The sequence below is a fragment of the Centrocercus urophasianus genome, unplaced genomic scaffold, assembly GCF_019232065.1.
Source record: "Centrocercus urophasianus isolate 14NV4802_14NV808 unplaced genomic scaffold, USGS_Curo_1.0 seq_26, whole genome shotgun sequence".
Taxonomy (NCBI): Eukaryota; Metazoa; Chordata; class Aves; order Galliformes; family Phasianidae; genus Centrocercus; species Centrocercus urophasianus.
In genome coordinates, this window is record NW_024884822.1 from 2,166,880 (window position 1) to 2,188,011 (window position 21,132).

Below are 21,132 nucleotides of genomic sequence, written 5' to 3' on the forward strand. Positions count from 1 at the left end.
TCTTTTTTTCTCTTTTTTTCTCTTTTTTTCTCTTTTTTTCTCTTTTTCTTTTCTTTTTTCTTTAAAAGCCCTTTTTGGGTCTTCTTTGTAGAATGCTTAACGTGTAAGAGATCTTGAATGGTTATAAGGGTCCTTGTGATGAGAATAGAAGTGGTATTAAATTTCATATTACTGAATATGAGGTGCTCATATCCCAAATTACAGCACTATAAAAGATGTTTTTTTAATGTCTATCTCAGAATTGTTTTTCCAAGAGATGAATTAAAGTTGTCTGCTTGACTTTCAGGGAGAAAGAGAGAAAGAGTATTTTTTCCTCTGAATGAACATTCTTATGAAATGTTTCAGTAGATAGGCACTTTACTAGTATGGAAATTATATCCTAAAAGCAGGGACATTAGTGCATTCTTGTGCATACTAGTAATTAAGTAACTATTTCTTAATTCCCATTCTTTCACTTGGTCTTATTCCTTTGTTTCTGTGGCTGATAAAGAATGTGATAGTGAGATTGTATAAAGTAAGTGTATTAGATTGCAAAGCAGCACTGGCATAATGTGGTGATAGGCACACTAATGGGTAAACTTGACAGTTAAGAAAAGTTGCAAAAGGTAAGCTGTAAAAAACATAAAATGTTTAAATCAGTTCAAACTGCCCTTCTGTATTGAAGTTGTCACTGCAGTCTTTCTCGGGGTATGTACTGGTGAATTCTATTTTAGCAACTTTAAACTTGAGGAAATTTATTTGGCCAAATGGCTATTAGCAGTAGATAAAGCAGATAGTTACAGGTACTATGTGGCATCAGCCTAATGCAGGAACTTGGAAAAGGCTTTTCTGCAAACAGTTTGTCCCAAAGCAGCAAAGTTCCTAACTTCAGTTTTTCTTTAGATTTCAAAAAGGTGACTCTAAAATAGAAGAAATTTAGTATTCCTGTTCATTGAGATGCGCAGTTTTTCCAAGCGTGGATGACCAAATAATCACAGAATCATAGAGTAGCCTGGGTTGAAAAGGACCACAAAGATCACTGAGTTTCAACCCCCCCGCTACGTGCAGGGTAGCCAAAATAAGAATGAATGTAATTTCACTTCATATTAGTTTTCTTTCTCTTACTATAGAAAGTCACAAAATGCATGGATTACTTTCCTGCCAAAGATTTGATTGCCTAATCTGTTTGTTTTGGGATATCATCTGCAACATAAAACTCTTATATGCAGTCACATGATACAAGGCCTATTAAAATTTATCGCTGTGAATGTGTCATCCACAGATATGGAGACACCAAGGTTTAATTAAAATGGTTGTTTTGTTCAAACATCACTCCGAGGGTTTTAGCAAGGCAAAGCTGCGTCGTGAAAGTAGTTCAAATGTCCTGTTAGCCGTGATGCATTGTTTGCCTGGACTTCAATGGGGCTTTAATGTAGGAATTTTTTCTCCTATATGTCTTTTGTCTGTATAGTGGTACTGTTTTGATTGGAACAAGCATTGTACTGAGTTTGTGTTTTGAAATGCTGACTTCGGAAAATGCTGGATGAAACACATTTGCTTGGTGAGAGTGGCAGTGGTTACAACATCACTTAGTAAGGTGGGAACTTCTAGGTTACAAGCTTTGAAATAGCTGCAGAGTGCCAGCTTTAGATATTAGCAGTCTCATGGAGTGGAAGAGCTGGTTAGAGATGGTCATTTAATAATATAGCTGGGGAGCAAAGAAAACTCATTAGTAGGAAATAGTACGGGAAAATAGCATTCGTGCATTTATGAAATGCCTAAATACAGTAGGGTGGTAAGCTGGAGAGAAGAATGTAGTGGTGAAACAAGCTGCAGAATTCAAGTTCTTAAGCAAAGAAAGTTGGTTTTCCAGAAGTGGAAGTGGATATTAAGAGGAAAAGCCTTAAGGCAAAGCCTGGTTCTTCAGACTGAGAAACTCATTTGGATGTAAGTTTCTCAGATAAGAACGTGAAAGAAACAGGCTAGTCGTCCTTTTGTGCAGTGATTTCTAATAGCTAACAGATGAAAATGCAGGGAAACTCTCTGGGAAGTTCTTTAGCTAATTGCTCATGAAGGTGGTTAGTAATTGGAAGTGAATTATTCCCAGTTGATGTTAACTTTGTTTTATATAATAAATATTTTCTAAGTTCAGTCTTCCACAGTCCTGAAGTAAGTAAGTGACTTAGAGCAAAATGATTTTATAAGCATGAGTAGTTTCAGCAAGTCAAAGTATCGAATAAATATGCCTACCCTTCTTCAGAAACACTGTGAAAGCAATTTTGCTTTGCTTCATCTTATGTTGAAAACCTAAAGCTGGATAAGAACAAAGGAAATAAAAGGTGGGAATCCACTTAAGAATGATGAAGATTGCTAGTGACGTAACATCCTGATGCTAACTTTGTCAAGTAAATGCACAGCATCCCTCAAATGGCTTTTTATGTATTAAAACAACCCTACATATTCGATGGTGACTTCTTGACTTCATCTGCTACTTAGTGGCTACAGCACGTTCACCCAGTGTGCTTCTTCATGGCGACAGAGTTGGTGAAACTGGGTGCTTGTTAAATTAAAAAGAAAGGGAAGAAAAAATCAATTTCTTTACATTTCCAGGAAAAGATCTACTCAGAAGAGTTTCTAGTCTGTGTGTGTCTGAAAGTGGGGGAAAAAAGGGAGATGAAATCAAGGTTTTGTTTTCATTTCAGGCCTCGCTAAGATCACTTGTTTGTTGGTAAAACTTTTTCCCAAGCTGTGAAGTCTTATGGCAGCCAGTTGTATTTTTGAACAGCAACTGAACAGATGCCTGTTCCTTCATTAATCATCCACTCCAACCCTCCTGTTAAAGCAGGTTCCCTGCAGTAGGTTACACAGGAGAGTGTCCAGGTGGGTTTTGAATATTTCCAGAGCAGGCACGGCAGCCTCTCTGGGCAGCCTGTTCCAGTGCTCAAAATAAAGAAGTTCTTTCTCATGTTTATATGGAACGTGGTCTGTTCCAGTTTGTGTCTGTTGCCCCTTGTCCTGTCTCTGTGTGACACTGAAGAGAGCCTGGCCTCTTCCTGTTGGCTGCTGCCCGTTTGATATTTGTGTGCATTGAAAAGATCCTTTTTAAGTATCTTCTTCTCCAGGCTGAACAGTTCCAGGTCTCTCAGCCTTGCCTTGTGATGGAGATGCTCGAGTCCCCTAATCATCTTTACGATCCTCTGCAGTACTCTATCCAGCAGTCGCCTGTCTGTCTTGAACCAGGGAGCCCAGAACTGAACACAGTTCTGAACTCTAGATGTGGCTTCACCAGGACAGAGGGAGAGGGTAACCTCCCTTGACATGCTGGCTGTGTTCTTTTTAGTGCACCCCAGAATGGGAATTAATTTGTGCCAGAGAGAGAGAGATACCTTTGAAGTCCAAATGGGATGAAGATCAAAATGTGGATATATCTATTTATGTTCTGATGAGATTGACCATTTTATAGTTGAATGTAATTGTATCCCAAACAGTTTGACATTCTCTGTTTTCTACCTGCGTACTGTTTGGTCTTTGGAATAGCACTGGACTAATGTAATTACCTTTCATATCCAATCAGCTGGTACATGTTGAATATGAAAGATGAGGTAGGGTTATAGAAGTTGAATTCATTTAACTAATCATTTCTGTTTAAGAACTGGAAAGAAATAACATGAGACAGAATGAGTTCTTTTTCTTTGTGTGTCCAAGAATGACTGTACTTTCTCTTTACAGTGTGCACAAATCCTGGTTTCTGTAGCAACTGTTTTGACTATTTTTCATATTTTTTATGTGTGCTTCATGTTTAAAGCTTTCTGTTAACCCTTCTTACCTCACCCCAAATATAGAGGAACAAACAAATATTTTACTCTCTTCTGTGTGGAAAGCAGACTTAGAATCATTAAGGATGGAAGGGACATTAGGGGTGGGCTCCTAGTCCAAACTCTGCTCAAAACAGGCTCACCATGAAATTCAGACTGGGCTACTTAGGGCTTTGGGTCTTGAAAACCACAGCATCTTTGTGCAACTTGTTCCACAGCTTAACTGTTTTTCTATTAATGCTTTTATAAATGAACAGATGGAACTTCCATGTCCTGGTTTCAGCCAAAATAGCATTAATAGCACGTTGATGTCTTGGTCATTGCTGAGTGATGGGAGCGTGCCCCGGGATGGGCTGGACTGCTCAGCAGGGAAGAGCTGCTGCCTTCATAGTCTGGCAGCAGGGGATGAGGCAGAGCCAGGACAGGTGGCCTGAATTAGGCCGAGGGTCTTTCCATACCACACCACGTCACGTGGAAGGCCATAAAGCTGCGGGGAGTTGGCTGCTTGGGTGTTGCTGGGTGTCACTTGGCGTGGTGAGATACTGTGTTGCTGGCAGGTCATTGCTCAGCAGGCAGTTTTATAGTTATCATTGCATTTTTATTCCATTTTCTTCTTCTGCCTTAGTAAATAGATTTTTATCTCAATCCACAAGTTCTGTTTTGTTTTCAGTTCTCTTCCTCATCCTCACTTGGAGAGGAGCAAGCAAGCAGCTGTGTGCTGCTCAGCTGATTGCCTGGTTAAACCACAACACTCCTGTTTCAATTCATAATCATTATGTCTTTCTCATCCTGTGTACCTCTATTAAAAACTCTTGCTCCATCTTCTGAGTAACCTCTCTTTAGTTATTGGAAGACTGCTATTCAGTCACCTTGAAGCCTGCCCTTCCCCAGGATAAACAAGTTTAACTTCCCCAGACTCATCTTACATTGTAAAGACTATTTCAGTGGTCTTTTGCTGGATTTGATTAAGTTTTTTAGAATCCTTCTTGGACTGAGGAGCCCCAGATTGAACATGGTATTCCAGATGAATGTAGAAAAGTCCGTTCACTGTTCTCCCTCCCTCTTCATGTAAGTGGCTGTAGCTTAGAAGACAGGCAGGTTGTTCAAGTGTGATTTGGATAAATCTGTTGGCTCTTTCCAGTCATCTTCTCTTTGCCTAGAAATTGCTTCTAATAGTGTTTATTCTGTGATCTTCCATCGGACAAGGAAGTGAGTCTGATGCTGACCAGCCTGTACCTTGCTGTATTGTTCTTTTTGAAGACAAATGCACTATTTACCTGTTCTGCTTATCAAATATTTTTAGTACTTATAAATGATGTCACTGTGCTTTTTCAGATCTTGCTTTACCAGATCTGTCCTATCTGATCCTACAAGTTAGGATTACTTAGGAGATGCTCAACTTGATTCTTTCTTCCTTGAAACTTGTCTTTAGTTGTGAAGGCTGGCAAGTCTCTACCAGGGAAGTCTTAATAAAAAGAAGGCAATGAGCACGTCAGTCTGTCACTAAACCATCATATTTTCTTTATGCTTTTACAGCTAATATATTGCTGGAAGCTTTTCTTAATGCCCATTACCAGTTTAAACTTTAGCATAGCTGTGATTTTGCTAATATCATCCCTTGTGTCTGGGCAATGTTTCTGTACTCTGTGTACCATACCTTCTCTTCTGCACTGCAGCTCAGTTGTGAGATGCCTCTAAGGCCCAAGTGGTGTTCTGACACACCTGCTTGTTTTTACTCGGCATCTGGATGGAGCATTCTTGTGCTATGGTTATTTCAGACAGTTTTGTGGAGGATAAATCCTGCAAATCTCCTGAGTTCTGAAAAATTCAGCTTTTCTGAAGTCCAAGCCTATGTGCAGCTACTTAACACCCTTGCACTTCTCAGTGCTTTGCACGTCACTAAAGCAGCAGTGCTACTTATTATCATACCCCCAATTACTTTCTCACATGTAAGTGGCAGATCAGGACATCTTTACCCCCTAGTTGGCCCATCTAGCATCTAGTTATGTCTGGCACCATCTGGAAACTCGCCAAGTCATTTGCCTACTCTGTGCTGCCTATCTGGCAAGTGTCAGGGAGGTCAAGTCCCTCTTAGGAACCAAGGGGAGTGATTGGAGGCTTTCTCTCATTGCTTGAAGAACAGCGTGTGCCCTCCTTCCTCCTGTGTGAGTGGCTGTAGCAAGCTTCCACCATGATGACTCTTTCACTGACCTCTTCTCTGACTCAGACCAGCCCAATCTCAGTGATCCTCTCATCTAGTCTATAGGAAAGCTCCAGACATTTGAGCTGATCCTTTACATAAAGGAAAACCTCTTCTTTTCCTCCTCCTCCTTGTATGTCTTTGAGAACCCTGTATCCAGCCATCATCAGACACAGGCTGACAACTTAAGCAATCCTACCATATGGTTATTTCACTGTTGTTGTCTTTCTGCCTTTGCAGTAAGAACTTCAGCTCTTCCTGCTTGTTTCACAAGGTCTGTATTTATGTTCTGGCACTTGAGGTTGGGCCCCTTTAATCCTATTTTATTGTTCTTGCAGACGTTCTTTGTCTTGCACAGATTGCACGGCCACATTAGATCTTGAGTAGAAGAGTAGCCTACAAAACTTTGAGGGCAAAGTTGGAAGGCACGGAATGCAAAATGCACTCCTACAACATCATTTGGCCAACGTAACATTTTCTTTCTATGTATAATGAAAACTGCAAGGTACAGTGATTAGTCAGAAATTTCTGCAGGCTGAAGCAAACATGTATTTCCTTGAAGAAATAGTACTTAAATTACCTGTCCATTGTGGTGCTTTCTGCAGGCCTCAGGTCTGACTTTAAACAACTATTCCCTTAATGGGAAATTTAGCTTCTGCAGCAGTTTCAAAAAGCAATTTTTCCTTGGTGTTTTTAGCACCCACAGTTGCCAAGTTTTTTTTTTTTCCTCTTTTTTTTTTTTTTTTTTTTTTTTTTAAAATAAACAAAGATGAGGACAGAACTGTGTTGCCTGCAAGCAGTTCCAGATCATTTGGGCACTTAATGTAGGCCATTAACCAAGCTACTGTAGTTGGCTTGGAAGTGGCTAGTTTATTCTCAAGATTTAGATACCTCTTAAGATCAATTTTCTCTTATTTCTGTCTAATTTTTTCAAATTAAAAGCTGTATTGTGTAGTTGTGTTAAAATACAATGGACAGTGGACTGCAGCATAGAATTTGTACTTTCTAGCTATTGTGTAGCCATCTAATAATTTATTGTTATTTTGGCTTAACATGACTATCAAAATTACTGGATCCTGATACTGCTGTATTAATATACTTTGTGCAGTGCTAATGTTGGGGAAGCTATGCAGAATATTTCTGAGTCCTTTTGGGACATTGTGTTTCTGTGAGGACTTATTTTTCTCTACAATGTTCGTTCATATATTATTCCCTCTTTCTGTAGAGCAGAGACAGGAGTCTATATTCTCTGGTCCTGCTACCTTCTTTGTAGTTACAGGCTGCAGTAAAATCTCCTCAGAATCCTATATTGAAGTTTGACAGATGCAGCTTTCTCAGCCTCTTCATATTGTGTATTTCAATATTTCAGCTGCCTGATCACTGCGATGGCCCTCTATTTTACTCTCTCCACTTTGTCAGCCTGTTTTTGTGTTTGTGAGTCTGTAAGAGTAGATCAGGTGAATTTACATAAGTGCTGAATACAAGAGGTGCTAGTCAAGTTCTGCACTCTTCTGGTTCTTGCTCCACAGTCTGATCAATGGTGGCCTTCACTGCTCTAAGGGCTTAGACTGCTGACAGTTTTGTGGCTCTCTGGGACTTTGAGGTCCTTTTTTCCAAAGCAGTTTCTTGGAGCCCAGGCTGTAATTGTTGCAGAGGCTTGCTTTCTTGTATGTACGTGACTTTTTTTTTCTTTCTTTTTTTTTTTTTTCCCTTTTGAACTTTTCAAGGTTTCTCTCAGCCTAATTTTCTGACCTTTTTATGGTACACCTCACCTTCTAGTACTGGCTGCACCTGTTTATTTGATGCCGTCTGTGAAGTTAAGCATGCACTCTGATATTCTAGTCTTTAATAAAGTCACTAAACAATATTGGCCCTACCATTGATTTCAAAGGAGGAATACTCTGAGCTGCTGATCACTTTGCATGCTCAGAGGTCCAGCCAGTTTGCGCCCAGACTGTTTACCTAGCCCATATCAGACCAGTGTGGGTCTAAAGAGAGTATGGGCAACAGTGCCAAGGTCTTGCTGAAACCAAGGATATCCAGAGGATATCTTCTCTTCGCCTGTACTCTTTACAGCTGGTCATCTCATCACACAAAGGCATGATTAAGTATTCTTTGTGTTCTTCATGTGTTTGAGTATGAAAAACATGGATAAAAGTGTTATTATCAATGACCTACAATTGAGCTCTTCCATTTTTAAAATTTGCCCCCTGGAAACAGCTAGCAAGAGGGCAAGCTATCTCTCTAGCTGTTTGAGCTGCAGGATGTTTCTTAAGTAAATTGAAAACGTGATTGTGCTTCCCGTTCAGTGTAAAATTAGTTTGAAGATGTAGAACATCTTTACAATTAATTGTATTGTGGAGTATTTAGAGAGTACCAGTCTTCCCAAAAGTCAGTAAAGAAATATTTTTCTCATGCTAATTTGAGAAATCAACTGTTTCTAGTTTAAGAAGCAAAAAACAACTTGTCTTTTTACATAGAGGTAGGTTGTATTATTTTCTCTTTGAAATGAGCTGATTTTTTTGTTTTTCTTTATAACTGAAGTTCGTACTTGCCCGAGTGTTTTGCGAACTAATGGAATCTGTGTGTTTCATAAAATATGATCCCAGGTCTTTATTTCCTGCATTGCCTAAGTTAAGTTGGAAATATGTTAAATCTGAAGATATGCAGATTGTGCTGCCAGAGGGCTTCAGGGTAATGTTATAACTGAGTAGTTTATCATAGTAACTTTGAAGTTCTTGGACTGAAGGCACAAGAGAATTGCCAACTGCCTTCCATGGGGAATTGCAGTCATTTAAGGCTAAGAGGCTAGTGGCACTGTGTATCCATTAAAGGCAAATTAACCCCATAGAAGAAATTCTGGAAAATAGTTAAAATAACAGAACAGATAGTGAGACTAGCCAAAAACAGACATACTGAAGTGAATACATGCAGACATGAGAAAAGACATGTCTCTTGAATGAGCATGGTGCTAGCGTGTTCTCATTCTGCGAACGAAAGTGTTCATAGAGAGGGGCTTCACTGAAGAACGTTGTGACTTGAGTCCCAAAGGTAGCTTTCAGAAACACTGAGAACTCCTCTTGGTTTTAAGCTTCTAGAGTGCAGCAGGCATTCTAGTCAATGGTTAACTTACCTTGTGAAAATGCAAGTTTTCTCTAGTTCACCTGGTGTGTGTTTGTGTTCATGGTTACCTTGCAAAGTGAATGGGGGTTGGGCAGACAAACGAAAGAGGCAGATTTTCAGGGGATGACTCAGCCGTCATTCTAGCAGGTGGCTTGGATCGACCAAGTCCTCTAGCAGTGTAATGGCAAAACAATGCAAGCCTTGTTTCTTCAGGCTGCTTGAGTTTCTTCAGAATGCTGCTTGAGTTATTTGGAGGCATTGGGTCCTGTTAGGAATCCGTAACTCTTTAGGATCAGGAATCTGGATTGAATTGTTATCACATTGGTTTTAGCTTCCTCATTTTGTATCTGTTACTACCAAGTTGATTTATCATTTAAAATAAATTATTTAGATTGCATGATTTTTTTTCATTTATAATAAGGAATGTGTCTCTATCCCCAAAACTGTCACAATTTAGTTCATATAGAAATTATTTTTCTTATACTCTTAATGAACTTTTGGAACTTCCCTACAATTTGTCCTAGTTGAAGTTCGCTTTGATGTGAGATGTAGATGATGCATTGACTCCTTACCTGTTTGCTTCTTAGGGAACTTCACTTCATAAACTTTGAATTACATAGGACTTATGCAATTTGTTTTGAGAGAAATGAGTGTCTTGATGATTTGTTTATCACAAGTGTGACATAAATGCATATAGTTTGGAGCTGGTACATGGCAGACACTTAGCTCCTGTTCTGAAGTATTCTAAATTGTTATTTATTTGAGATTCTATGACTAGAAATACCTATATATGAAGAAGCTGGACAAGAAACAATCTTAGTACTGTGTAACGTGTGTAAGAGAGGTCGTTTGAAGTGTGTGATAATTAATTTTTCTTAATATAGAGTATGCATTTTCTCTACTGCTTTTATTTAATTCTTTATTAATTTAAAAGGGAGAACATCTGAGGACTTGAAGTTGAAACTTGCTGTAGCTTCCTTTCTCTATGGATTGCAAGTTTTTCCCTCTATATAATTTCTTTTTCATGTAATGTCTTTTTAGATTAAAGACAAATTGATTAATAAGTATTTTCATAAATAGCACCCACATAGGACTTGTGGTATTGAACACTGAGATGCAAAATCAGTTACTGATATCAAATTATGGGTGGCAGAAATGATCTTCATTTTTGTTGTTCAGAGTGCTGCTATTTGCCAGTCTGGTACCCCAGGAAAAAAAAAGGGAGGCAGACTTCTTCACGATAGAAAATTCATGGACAATGAATAGCTTTAATCAAATGAAATAATTGGGTTTCTTTCAGGAAGAGAATTAACTTTAAGCAGCTTCTTTTCTAACCAAAAGCTAACAGGATTAAGCCTGGAATTTGGTGCTTTTCCAAATCAGCAGAAATTGCAGCTTAGAAAAATCCTTTAAGTAAAAGCTTGTCTTAAAGCAAATATTCCACTTGCAGTTGTAACGATCAGGCCAAGTGGCTTTTGCATACCTCTGAACTTGTGTAGTGCCGGCCTCACAGGCTTAGTAAAAACAGCAACAAAATGACAACAACAGCAGCAGAGAGCAAAAATCCTGGTAAGGAGTTGCACTGAGAACTGCGTAGCCAGGAGGCATAGCAGGGAGTCAAAACTGGCTCCAAAATGGATCCCTGGTTAAAATCAATAAGTGGTATTTATATGTAGTCTGGAAAAAGGTTGGGGAATTAAGTTAGGGATGCACCTAGTTATGCTCATCTCTTATTGTAGTTGTACATCTTAAAATTTTGAATTACCTCAGACTAAAGCACTCAATATTTCATCAAGTAGCAAATTGATGATTGAGTAATAAAAACTTACTGAAATAGGGCTTTTTAGTGCTTTTTTAAAGAATTTTTTTTCATCCTTGTGTGTGTAAGCATTTGAATTTTCTATAAGGATTTTGTTTTTATACATGTGAGTATTAAATTATTATTTTGAAATGGTTACAAGAGTTCAGCATCTCACTGCCTTTGATTATTGCCTTTTTAAAATAATAATCTGAATGTTCTTGTTGTCAGTCTCAGTTCTGACCTTATATACGTAATAATTACAGGCTCAGATTGTCCAGGTGTATGTGTTCTCTGAGATATAGGAGTCCAGAAGACAGAAGTGAAGAGCACTTAATACAATGTGTCTGTGGCAACTTGATTTACTCCAGGACTTATAATCTTAGTGAAGTTCAAGGACCAGAGCGGTCCTCAGGTAGAGCTCTGTCTGGATACTTGGGGAGTGTTGGGTGCTCAGAAGAGTAATTGTCACCTCAAGTGGTGTAGCAGGAAGTCTGTCTAGCTCTTCTGGTGTGACTTGGATCTGCATAGTGGAATGCTCCAGAGAGTTTTGGGGATGCTTTAAAATATTCAAACATTGATTTAAAGTTCAGTAGATTGCCTTGAAAGAAGACATACTTATGCTAAAAACAGATTGACAATAGGGAATTAGTATCAAAGGCTTTACTAAAACTGATGTTGATGACAGTTCCAGGTTCTTCTCATTTTAATGAGTGCTTTCCACTGAGATGTTGATGGATCAAAATAAACCTATCTTCCACAGTGGTGTTTTGTTCATTTCTTTGGGACAGTACTTATCTGAACATGGAACAAACAAGAGTTGTAGCTGGGCCTGTGTATACTTGGAGCAGGATAGGTGTTCTGAGTCAGAATGAAGATCCCTTTGGCCTCACAACATGCAAAGTGCAGGAATTTCACACAGTAGAAATTTCGTGTTGAGTGAATGTTTCTGCAGATAGGAATTTATTGAAGCTAAATATAAATTAGATTCACCGTGACATTATAATTTTCTTTGTGTCTTTGATCCAGTTTCTTTTCAAAGCTGCTTGTGTGTTTGCTTCCAACAATTCTTATGAGCCACCATGTATTTGAAAGTCAACCAAGATCAGATGTTAAGGTTTAGCTTTTTGTAGTTGAAACCCACTAGTGGGCTCATAATCAGCTGTCAGGCTTTTTATAAGGGAAATATAAAATATTAAGTTGCCCACAAATACCAGCTGTAAACCACTGAAGTCTGCAACAGTCCAATAACTTTACAGTAACAAAGTTTAGTTGAGTAAGGGGGTAACCTGTGGCAATGGGCTTTTTTGCAGCAGTGCTAGACCTACTCTGAACAGGAGGAGGAAGTGTTACATAGTAGTTCGTCAAGGTTTTAGTCTATTTTACTTCAAATGGCAGACGAGCCTTGAGGGAAAGCTTGCTTGAACAGGTAGGCGTTCAGAAGGTAAATACTGCTTTTTTAATGCGGAGGAAGCAGTTATCAATAAAACCCAAAGGGTTTAAGGTAAGTTTACTTCATGAAGAAGGGTTGTCTTACAGCTTAGGGTGCTGTCCAAGTAGCTTTACTTGCTGAAATGGAAGCTTTAATGTAGCTCCTAATGTTCAGGATGATTTAATAGGATGATTGACCTTATATGCAGTGTAGGCTGTGTCATTCTACAGGAGTGGAGGAAAAAACAATCTAAGGATGTGTGTTGATCAAAGAGCATTCAAGAAAGTCTTTCTCAGTACAGAGTACTGCAGAACTTGCTGAATAGTGGGAATGTTCCTGGGGCTGAAGGAAGAGAGGAATGGAGTTGATGTGTGGGATTGGTCTCACAGACTTGAAAGGGGGAAAGAAAAAATCTGTTCCGTATATGTGACAGGAATGAAAGTCTGTGTACACCTGCTCATGCTGAGGGAATGTGTTGTGCTGAGAATTAAGGCTTATCACAATGGGGAAAACAAGGGGATAGTGACTCTTTGCCCTGTGTGCCCCTCAGCTGACTAAGTTGACTGGGGAGAATTCTGATCTGCTGATGGCTGTGCTTTGGTAGAACTTTTGTTAACACAGGCAAGGGCATAAAAAGCAGATGGGGAACAACATGCAAATAGAACACCAAGCTATTTATGCACTGTTTGCTCCAGAGTTAATTCTTCCCGATGCCTTTGCAGTCAGGTCACCTGGCATGCCAATGCCAGTTAATGATGCACCAGCGTCAAAAAACTGAACTGCAAACACAGAGGAAATGAAGCTGGAAAATCTGAAAAAATGTAGGCCATGCCTCAAAGGTATTCCTTGAGAAGAGCATGATTCAGAGGCTGTTACATACTGTGGAAATGCCCTGTTGTTGTTTGTGTGGTGGTATTTTCTTTTTTGTTGTTGTTGATGTTGTTTTGTGGGCATTTTTAAATGTATTTGTTTTGTTTTGTTTCTTTACTTTAATTATTCTTAAATATAGTTGACCTACCTGTCTGTATCAAGGATCATCTATTTCTTCTACTTACAGTTAAAATGTAGGGATTCTTTTCCACCTACATCTCGTTATCATTATCCCTTGTTTTTGATAAGGGAACAGAAGTAGTTCTTTCTTCTATTATAAAAGTAGCTATGGTCTTAACATGCATAAGCCAACTCAACAGTTTATTTTTCTATACCATTTCATGGCTTAAGATTTTTGCTACCGATAACTATAAGAAGTGCATATCAATGTTGCAGACGAAATAGTTATTACTAGTTGTTGGTAGTAGTGTATCTTACGTGCTATTTCAGTTCTGGTAATGTTTTGCTTATGCTTTAGGTTGAAACTATAAGAACACTGTATGGCTTCCATTTTTAATAGCAAAAATCAGTGAAAATTTAACATTATGGAAAATGTAGAATAATTGGACTGACTTGAGTCTTAGGGCTTGAGCTTTTAAAGCAATCTATGATGTATTCTTTCTTCATGAAGTCTATGGCAAATTAAACTGCAGTGGTAAAAGATGAAGATCTCACACTGTAACTTCATTTGACCCTGGCACAAATCTTGTAGACAGGCTAGGGTGAGTTTCTTTTTTCTTTTTTTTTTTTTTTCTTTTGGTTGGTTTGTTTTGGTCATTGTAAACTCCAAGCTTAATCATCATTATTGCTGATATCTGAGTGCCAGACTGCACTCAGTTGTGGTGAAGTCTATACAAAACTGTGTGTAGGTTTTTGTTTTGTTCATTTAACCTTTCAGTTACAGTAAGTGAATGCACCAGCATGTTAAAATGACATTAAAAGGAGCTTAATTCCAAATTGGTTTGCAGATGAGGTTTAGGGAACACATGAGAAAACAATTATATATGTTTACCGATTTGAAGAGTCGTTTCCTCCAGCGAATGAGTGCAGTTACCCGTTCTCATCCGTGTAGTCAAGATTATGTTTAATTAAGGGTGACATTCATATTAGAAGAGACTCTGTTCTTGTGTCTAGAAGCATTTGGGGAATGTGGCAATTATGCTAAGAAATCAGTTCTATTTCTTTGAATGTTGAAGATATACCTTTCAACAAGCTGAAACTTCAACATATCCAACTGCTCCTTCTTTGGCAACGTGAGTTACGGTAGAAAAATGAAATTAGATACTATGACAAGTGCTTTTTATTTAATGCTGTAGAAGAACGTGCTTCTTCTCATAAAAAAATAAACGCTTTTGATTCAACGTAAATTATTTTAAGCATTTCTTACTTGTATTTGATGGAAGGATCAAAGATTATTTTTCCTAGTTATTTACGCATCAACATTTTAACACTGTTGTTTTTTTGTTTGTTTTCCCCTGTAGGATAGTATGTGAAAGATTTCATATCATTTAACTGTTCTACTTTGAAAGCTTTCATATTTCCTTTGCATTAATATTTGTGAAGCACTTACAGGCCATTCAGTGTTAGCCAGCTTAGGCAGCATTTCTCAGAATGCAGAGGGGACACCTAAAACATTCCTGGATTCCTTTTTGTACCTGCAGAAGTATTCAACTTGAAACACTTACCTTTTTTTTTTTTTTTAGGAATTATTTCAAGGTCAAGGTTTCTGATGAATGTGCATAAAAATGGGACTGTTAGTTTCCTTTATCTTGTTGAGTTTTATTAGAAATGGAAAAGAAATGGAGCCTTTGTATATATAGTAGAGAACACGTTAATGCAGGGACTATGATAAAACTTAATTTCACAGGACGATTCTCTACTTTCTCTTGTAAATTTATGATCTCGTTGTCTTCAGGAAATGCCAAGCCTTGTGACTGATTTTTCGTATCAGACTGTTTTCATCCGTAGACAACAAAACTTGTTGGCATGTGTTTACAATCTTGTGATCTTCAGAAAAATACTCGGTTTTCTATTGCCATAATTATTAACCCAAGAGCTTGCATGTTTGTATTTTTAAATTATATTTAGTGATGTCTTACTAGGCATAAAATATGAATCAGATGGAAAAAAAATACTCCAATGTTAAGTTTTGCTTTTTTTTGAAGTACTTCTTGTATCTAGGAAACTGTCAGAACATACTTGTGGTGTGAAATTGAAGAAATATACCTGCTTTAAAGTTAAATTTGCTGGATTTTGCTTATGCAGAAATAAGCCTGACTGAGTACTAGGGGTAAAATCTAGGTGTTTCTCATTCCTGGTGATCAGCACTAAGTCAAATAGAAGAGTCTGGGCAGGAAAAAAGGAAAATTAACAAAAGATGCTCAACCAGGAGGACTTCTGGAGGTGCCTGGTAAGGGCAAATCCAAAGGAGAGAAACAGCACAGAACCTATGGCATCCCCATTTCAGCAGTTGCTGCTTTGAAGATGACACCTCTGAAATGACAGAAAGACTCTGCGTTAGGAAATGAGGTGTTATTCTGCAGTTACCCTGCAGTTTAGCATCCTGAGAGCAAGCTTTGAGTAAGATTCTTAAGAGTAGGATTGAATTATGGGTTCCTTCATTTTTAATTTGATGTATTTTAGACTTAAATAGAATTTGACTCAAGCTGAAGAGTGTTTTGTTTTAATGTCTATTAAGATACATGTTTTAGATATGAAATTCTTTTGTGTTTTTGATGTGCTCGTTAGAAAAAAACTGGACAGCCCAAGATCTGATTGCACTGGGTTTTCCTTTTTGTAGATAAGATGCCAATTTCTTACTAATTTGGAATCTAGAGCATAAATTATCACAAATTGAAACAGTGCAGGAAGTAATATTTGGTATGTGACTACATGAGGAAAATGTGTTGACACATAACAGATGTGTTAGAAAATAGAGGATTCAAGTGAAGATAGAAGATGCAAATTGGCAATTTGTGATAAGCATGGGCAACAGGTTGGTGTTATGAACAGTATCTTCTGATTACTGGCGTTTCCAAAAAATGGGTTGTTGAGCTTGCCTGGTTAGGATGCTGGGAGGGAGCAGATCTGTAACTACAAATCTTAAATTTGTGAGGGTTGCCCTATGCTTTCTAGTTTTCCCATCAAGCCGTAGTTAGCCAAACTTTGTGCATTAGGCTGTGTGCATCAGGCATCACTTGGGCTTGGAATAACTCCAGAGTTGAGTGTTCATTTGGGGCAGAGTACTGCATTTCAGCTGTACCATAAAAATCAGGTCTTGAATGTATTTTTGGCTCTCAAGTTTGTTGTCTTGAGGGAGATGTAAAAGTATAGCATATGAGCACCTATATAGAGGTTGGAAAACTTCTTGTGAGAGAGCAGTGAAGTAAACAAAGAGGAAGAGGCAGGACAAAGGATCCACTTCTTTCAGATTTCAGTGGAAATATTAGTTTGTACAATTTAAGTAGCTGATAGATACTGCACTGATGGAGATGCTTTCTCCTATCAGGACTTTGGATGTCGTTTACAATGTCTCAGCGCTGTGTTTTTTTCTCTTACAGTGATCTAGAAAAAAATAATATAACGAGAATCACAAAGATGGACTTCTCAGGACTGAAGAATCTCCGTGTCTTGTGAGTATAACACGAAACTCATCCCTCTTTAGAAGATTATCTTGGGCTGCTTGTACTAAGGATGCTCATAGTTGTAGAGATCAAGTGTTAATAACTTCTGCACACTACTGAGTTAGTGGTAGTATTTTAGAGTAGGCAATTGGAACGGTTTGTGACGTGAAGTTAATTCTAGTTCTGTGTTCAAGTCTGAATGTAGTCTCAGAGCTCTTTGATTCTTCGGGTTTCTTAATGGCTTTTAACAAATACTGCTGTAAGAGTTTTGGTCCACCTCACAATTTGCTTATGCATAAATTAATTCTACTGAAACATGAGAAAATAGGACTTTCAGATCTTGTTAACATCAGTACGTTTGCACAAGATTAAGAGTAACTTCAGAACAGTTATTAGCTGTGGAAGTTGTACAAAAGGAAACCTATGAGGGTTTTTTTTTGTTTTGTTTTTTGTTTTTTGTTTTTTTTTTAAATGTAGTAATAAATACAAAAACGTTAGGGGGTCTCTTGATCTAGAAGTATCAGTCAGGAGTTCAGCTTTAGTTCCAAATGGGCCTTGGACAACAGAAGGTGAAACATTAATCACATTAATCTACAGGTTTTTTTTTCTAAAACCAGCCTGTTTAAAGCCAATTAGTTCTTAACTTCCTTGTTTTGGTTTTATGAACCTCAAAAAGGAGCATGCAGTTAGTGATGAAATATAGAACTATTTCATAGATATCTATTACAGCTGCACGTATATTTTTTTGTTTTTTGTTTTTAAATCTTGGATCAAAAGAACAGGAAATACATTTGATGCTTTGTCATTAGCTTATTATTTCTCCTTAGTTACTCTAACAACTATGGCATATTTATGCTGGGCTTTGAATGAGATGGGAATGTCATATCTGGGGTTAATCAGCAAGGTGTGTCGTTAAGGTGTCTTTGAATATCGTGTAGAGTACATGAGCATTTACCTTAGAGCTTCAGTAAATTTAAGTTTACGAGCGAGTAATCAATTGTTATCTTCATTAATGGTGAGTAGAAATGTTTCAGTTCTTCCAGGAAAAGTCAAAGGTTCTTTCTGTTTGAAGGGAATTCATTTGTCCCTTGAATCTTCTCTGACTGACTTTCTGAATTACATCAAACAATCTAGATTCCCTCCAGATCAGTATGGAGGCAGGCATAGATGTTGGTTTCTCCCCATAAATACAGAGGGAATCTGCTATTTCCTTGTGAAAAGCAAGTTTTATGCATTACTTTCATACACAGATCTGAATATACGGATTTTGTTATTTGTGCACCTATGAAGTGGGGGAAAAAGCTAGATGAGAGCAACAGTCCTGAATGCAATGTGATGAGTTAAGGTTAAGCTGCAAGGTTCTGGGTTTTTCCAGAGCTCTCTTAATGTACCTATGGCCTTCTGCCTGCGTGTAGCTTGTATTTGGGTACTGAGTGCTACTGTGGAAATGCAGATTTGCAAGTATTAGTAGAAACATTGCAAACATCAGAGAAGGTCTGATGTGTTGATGTGTATTTAAAAGCTATGACTAAGATGTTTTTTTGAAAATGTTTCTGAAATATGATTTTTTTTCTTTCTGCTAACAGTCACCAGGAGGGCAAAATTCAAATTTTCACTTAAATATTAGTTTTCTGAAAGAATTACCTGTTTCTGTTTATGAGGTGCCCTTTCAAATGACTGCATGCTGTGTATGTCACCTGCTTCACTGAAAGCAGTTTATAAACTGTTGTACCTAATGCCTAGCTTTAGTAATCAAGGCAGGAACGTAATTTTGAGTCCCAGTGCTGATAGAGCCAGTTTGGTTTTCAAGTTCTTGTTAACTCCTTTCCTGAAACAGCTCTTAGAAGTTAAACACATGGATCTGCCAGCACCCCTTCAAAACTTCGGTTTGATTGCCCTCTGCAGTTGGTCTTTTCCTTTGATTGCCTTTTAAAATAAGTCCTCAAAACTGCTGCATTAAATTATTGATAATTCAGTTGGTAAATTAATTGAAATCTGCCAGGGAAAAGGCAAGTTTTTTCTGCTTCTATCTAAGTACTATTGAACCAAGAGAGTGTTTCTGACCTAGCAGTGAAGTCATTTAGATTTCCTTGGCTCCTATTGCAGTGGTCAATACCAGCAAGGCTGGAAGTCTGCATTACAGTACTGTTTACACGTACAGTAGATGGTTTTGTTGCCTTTTTCTACTGTCTGTAGTTAGGTACTACCTAAGCCACTACAGACACTTAAACTGAACATCCTTAACTAAAAGCAAAATATGCAATTGCCAATCTTGATTTGAACTGTTTGTTTTGTGCTTGCTTTAGGTTGTGTAACATCTTGAGCCATTCTGAATGGTGTCTGGTGTATTTCTCATTAGAGTCATCAGGAATAAAAGCGGAACATGCCTATTAGAAACCCCATAGTTTCTAACGGTTTTGTCTTCTGACAAAAGTCTTATGACTGTCTGTAACCCAGGATATGCCATTTCGGCATTTGCTAATCTGTTCTTTTAGGTCTTTGCCATGTATTTCACTTTTTCATGTCCCTGACGTATCTATTATGTGGTTGAGTTTTTCTTCCACTTTGTACTGCTGAACTTTGGGTCTTCAGAAGTCCTTCACATTTTCCTCCATTTTACTTAGCTAGAGTTAGGAAGGCCATAAGAGAAAGCTATTCTCCGTTATTAACAACCTGCTCTTTTCCTTTTTTTCTCCATGTGCGACGGGAATATAGTGGGAGGAGCGGAAATAGGAAACCTGTTTCAGAGTGCCTAGACAGGTGGTCTAGTCTTCTTTAGAGACTTCATGATGAGGAGAACAAATAAATGACTCAGAATCTGGTAGAGTGGTAGAACACAAGGAAGCTGCCAGTCTCAAACTGACAACAAAGATGGAAAATATTCCTTTTTCTTTTGTATCTTATAACTTCATTTATTTTTCTCCCTCTTCCTTTTAGGAACAGACTTCATTTGTTTGCCTTTCTTTTTGATTTTTTTTTCCAATCAGTTTTCATTGCTGTGGACTTGTCTTTTGCTGTCTTTCTTCACAATCACTGTTCAGTTGAGAATCCTAGGATTGGGTGCAGAGTGGCTACTGCGGAGAGGAGTGCATTTCCACTTATCACAGTCTGGTCTGAAGCCAAGCTTACTACAAATTACATTCTTCCTTTCTGTTATCTTAGCTAAAGCCATGTACAATATTCTGAGGGCCCGGAGTACATACTGTTATCCGAAGCAGAACTCGGTGTGTGCTGGAAGTCAGCACTGAGAGAGAAGGTTAACTTAAATGATGTATCTGCTGCTTGGCTTTACTTTACCTGTGAAGACCACTTCTGCTGTGTGAATGAGTAGTAATTTCCTTCACAGTGTAAATCAAAGAGAAGTTGGTTTCCTTTGTTTATTACTTATCCTTGCATCAGAGGGTGAAGAAAAGCAAGGTCCCACACTGGGAATAGTGGAAATCTAGGAATTTTCTCTTGTTTTTCACACTGATGAACAGACTGTGTACTGTTGTCAAACATAACTGGTATGGCTGCAAGAGACCAAACTGCTTTGGACTGCTTACAAATAACTTACTCTGTGGTAAGCCTGAAATCTTTGCAGAACATGAAGACCGGATAAAATTTTTTTACCTTTTCTGCTATTGGCTGTAGGATTCAGTCCTCTTTCCCAGTAACATTAGGTAAACTAAAAGTAAGTACTTGAGAATGTATCAATCAGTCTCTAAACCAACATCTTTCTGAACATGATGGTTACAAATGTTTTTGGAACAAAAATGGTTACTGAATCTGGCAGTCAGGACGCAAATTTTTAATCCGTTTCCTGCTAGTGACCTAAAGAGCTTGAACTGTTAGTTCTGTGAAAAGCTATTTTATAACAGGTGTGAAATGGAGGAATAGTTATGCTGCATTAAAATTAATTGATATTTCTGAAATTGCAGACACTTGGAAGAAAATCAGATCAGTGTGATAGAACGTGGAGCATTTCAGGATCTAAAGCAACTTGAACGACTGTAAGTATCTCATGTTCAATACTTCCACATAGTCTGGCATTTTTCTACCACACTTCCAATGATTGCTTATATTTCGTGATTAAAAACAAACTCTTAAAAAAAAAAAAAAAAAAAAGACAGAAAATGACCAAAGTGAAATGGTACCTTCCTGAATTAAAGCATACTCTTAAACAAAATTGACTTGATATTATATGATAGATCATGCTTGAAAGAAAATGTACAACCACTCAGCAGGGAAGTCAGAACCATCATTGGCACTGGAGTCTGGACAACATTTTTGAAAGAACTTTATCGTGGCAA

General features: G+C 38.0%; 1 protein-coding gene across 2 annotated transcripts in view; it reads left to right on the forward strand.

Moving 5' to 3' along the window:
- The window catches only part of SLIT3 (slit guidance ligand 3), a 472,881-nt gene that overhangs the window by 10,228 nt on the left and 441,521 nt on the right, over nt 1–21,132 (forward strand). For both annotated transcript variants that reach the window (XM_042826239.1, XM_042826238.1), the window contains exons 3-4: nt 16,778–16,849; nt 20,761–20,832. In XM_042826239.1, the coding sequence (XP_042682173.1) occupies nt 16,778–16,849; nt 20,761–20,832 (144 nt within the window). The remainder of the gene's footprint in view (nt 1–16,777; nt 16,850–20,760; nt 20,833–21,132) is intronic.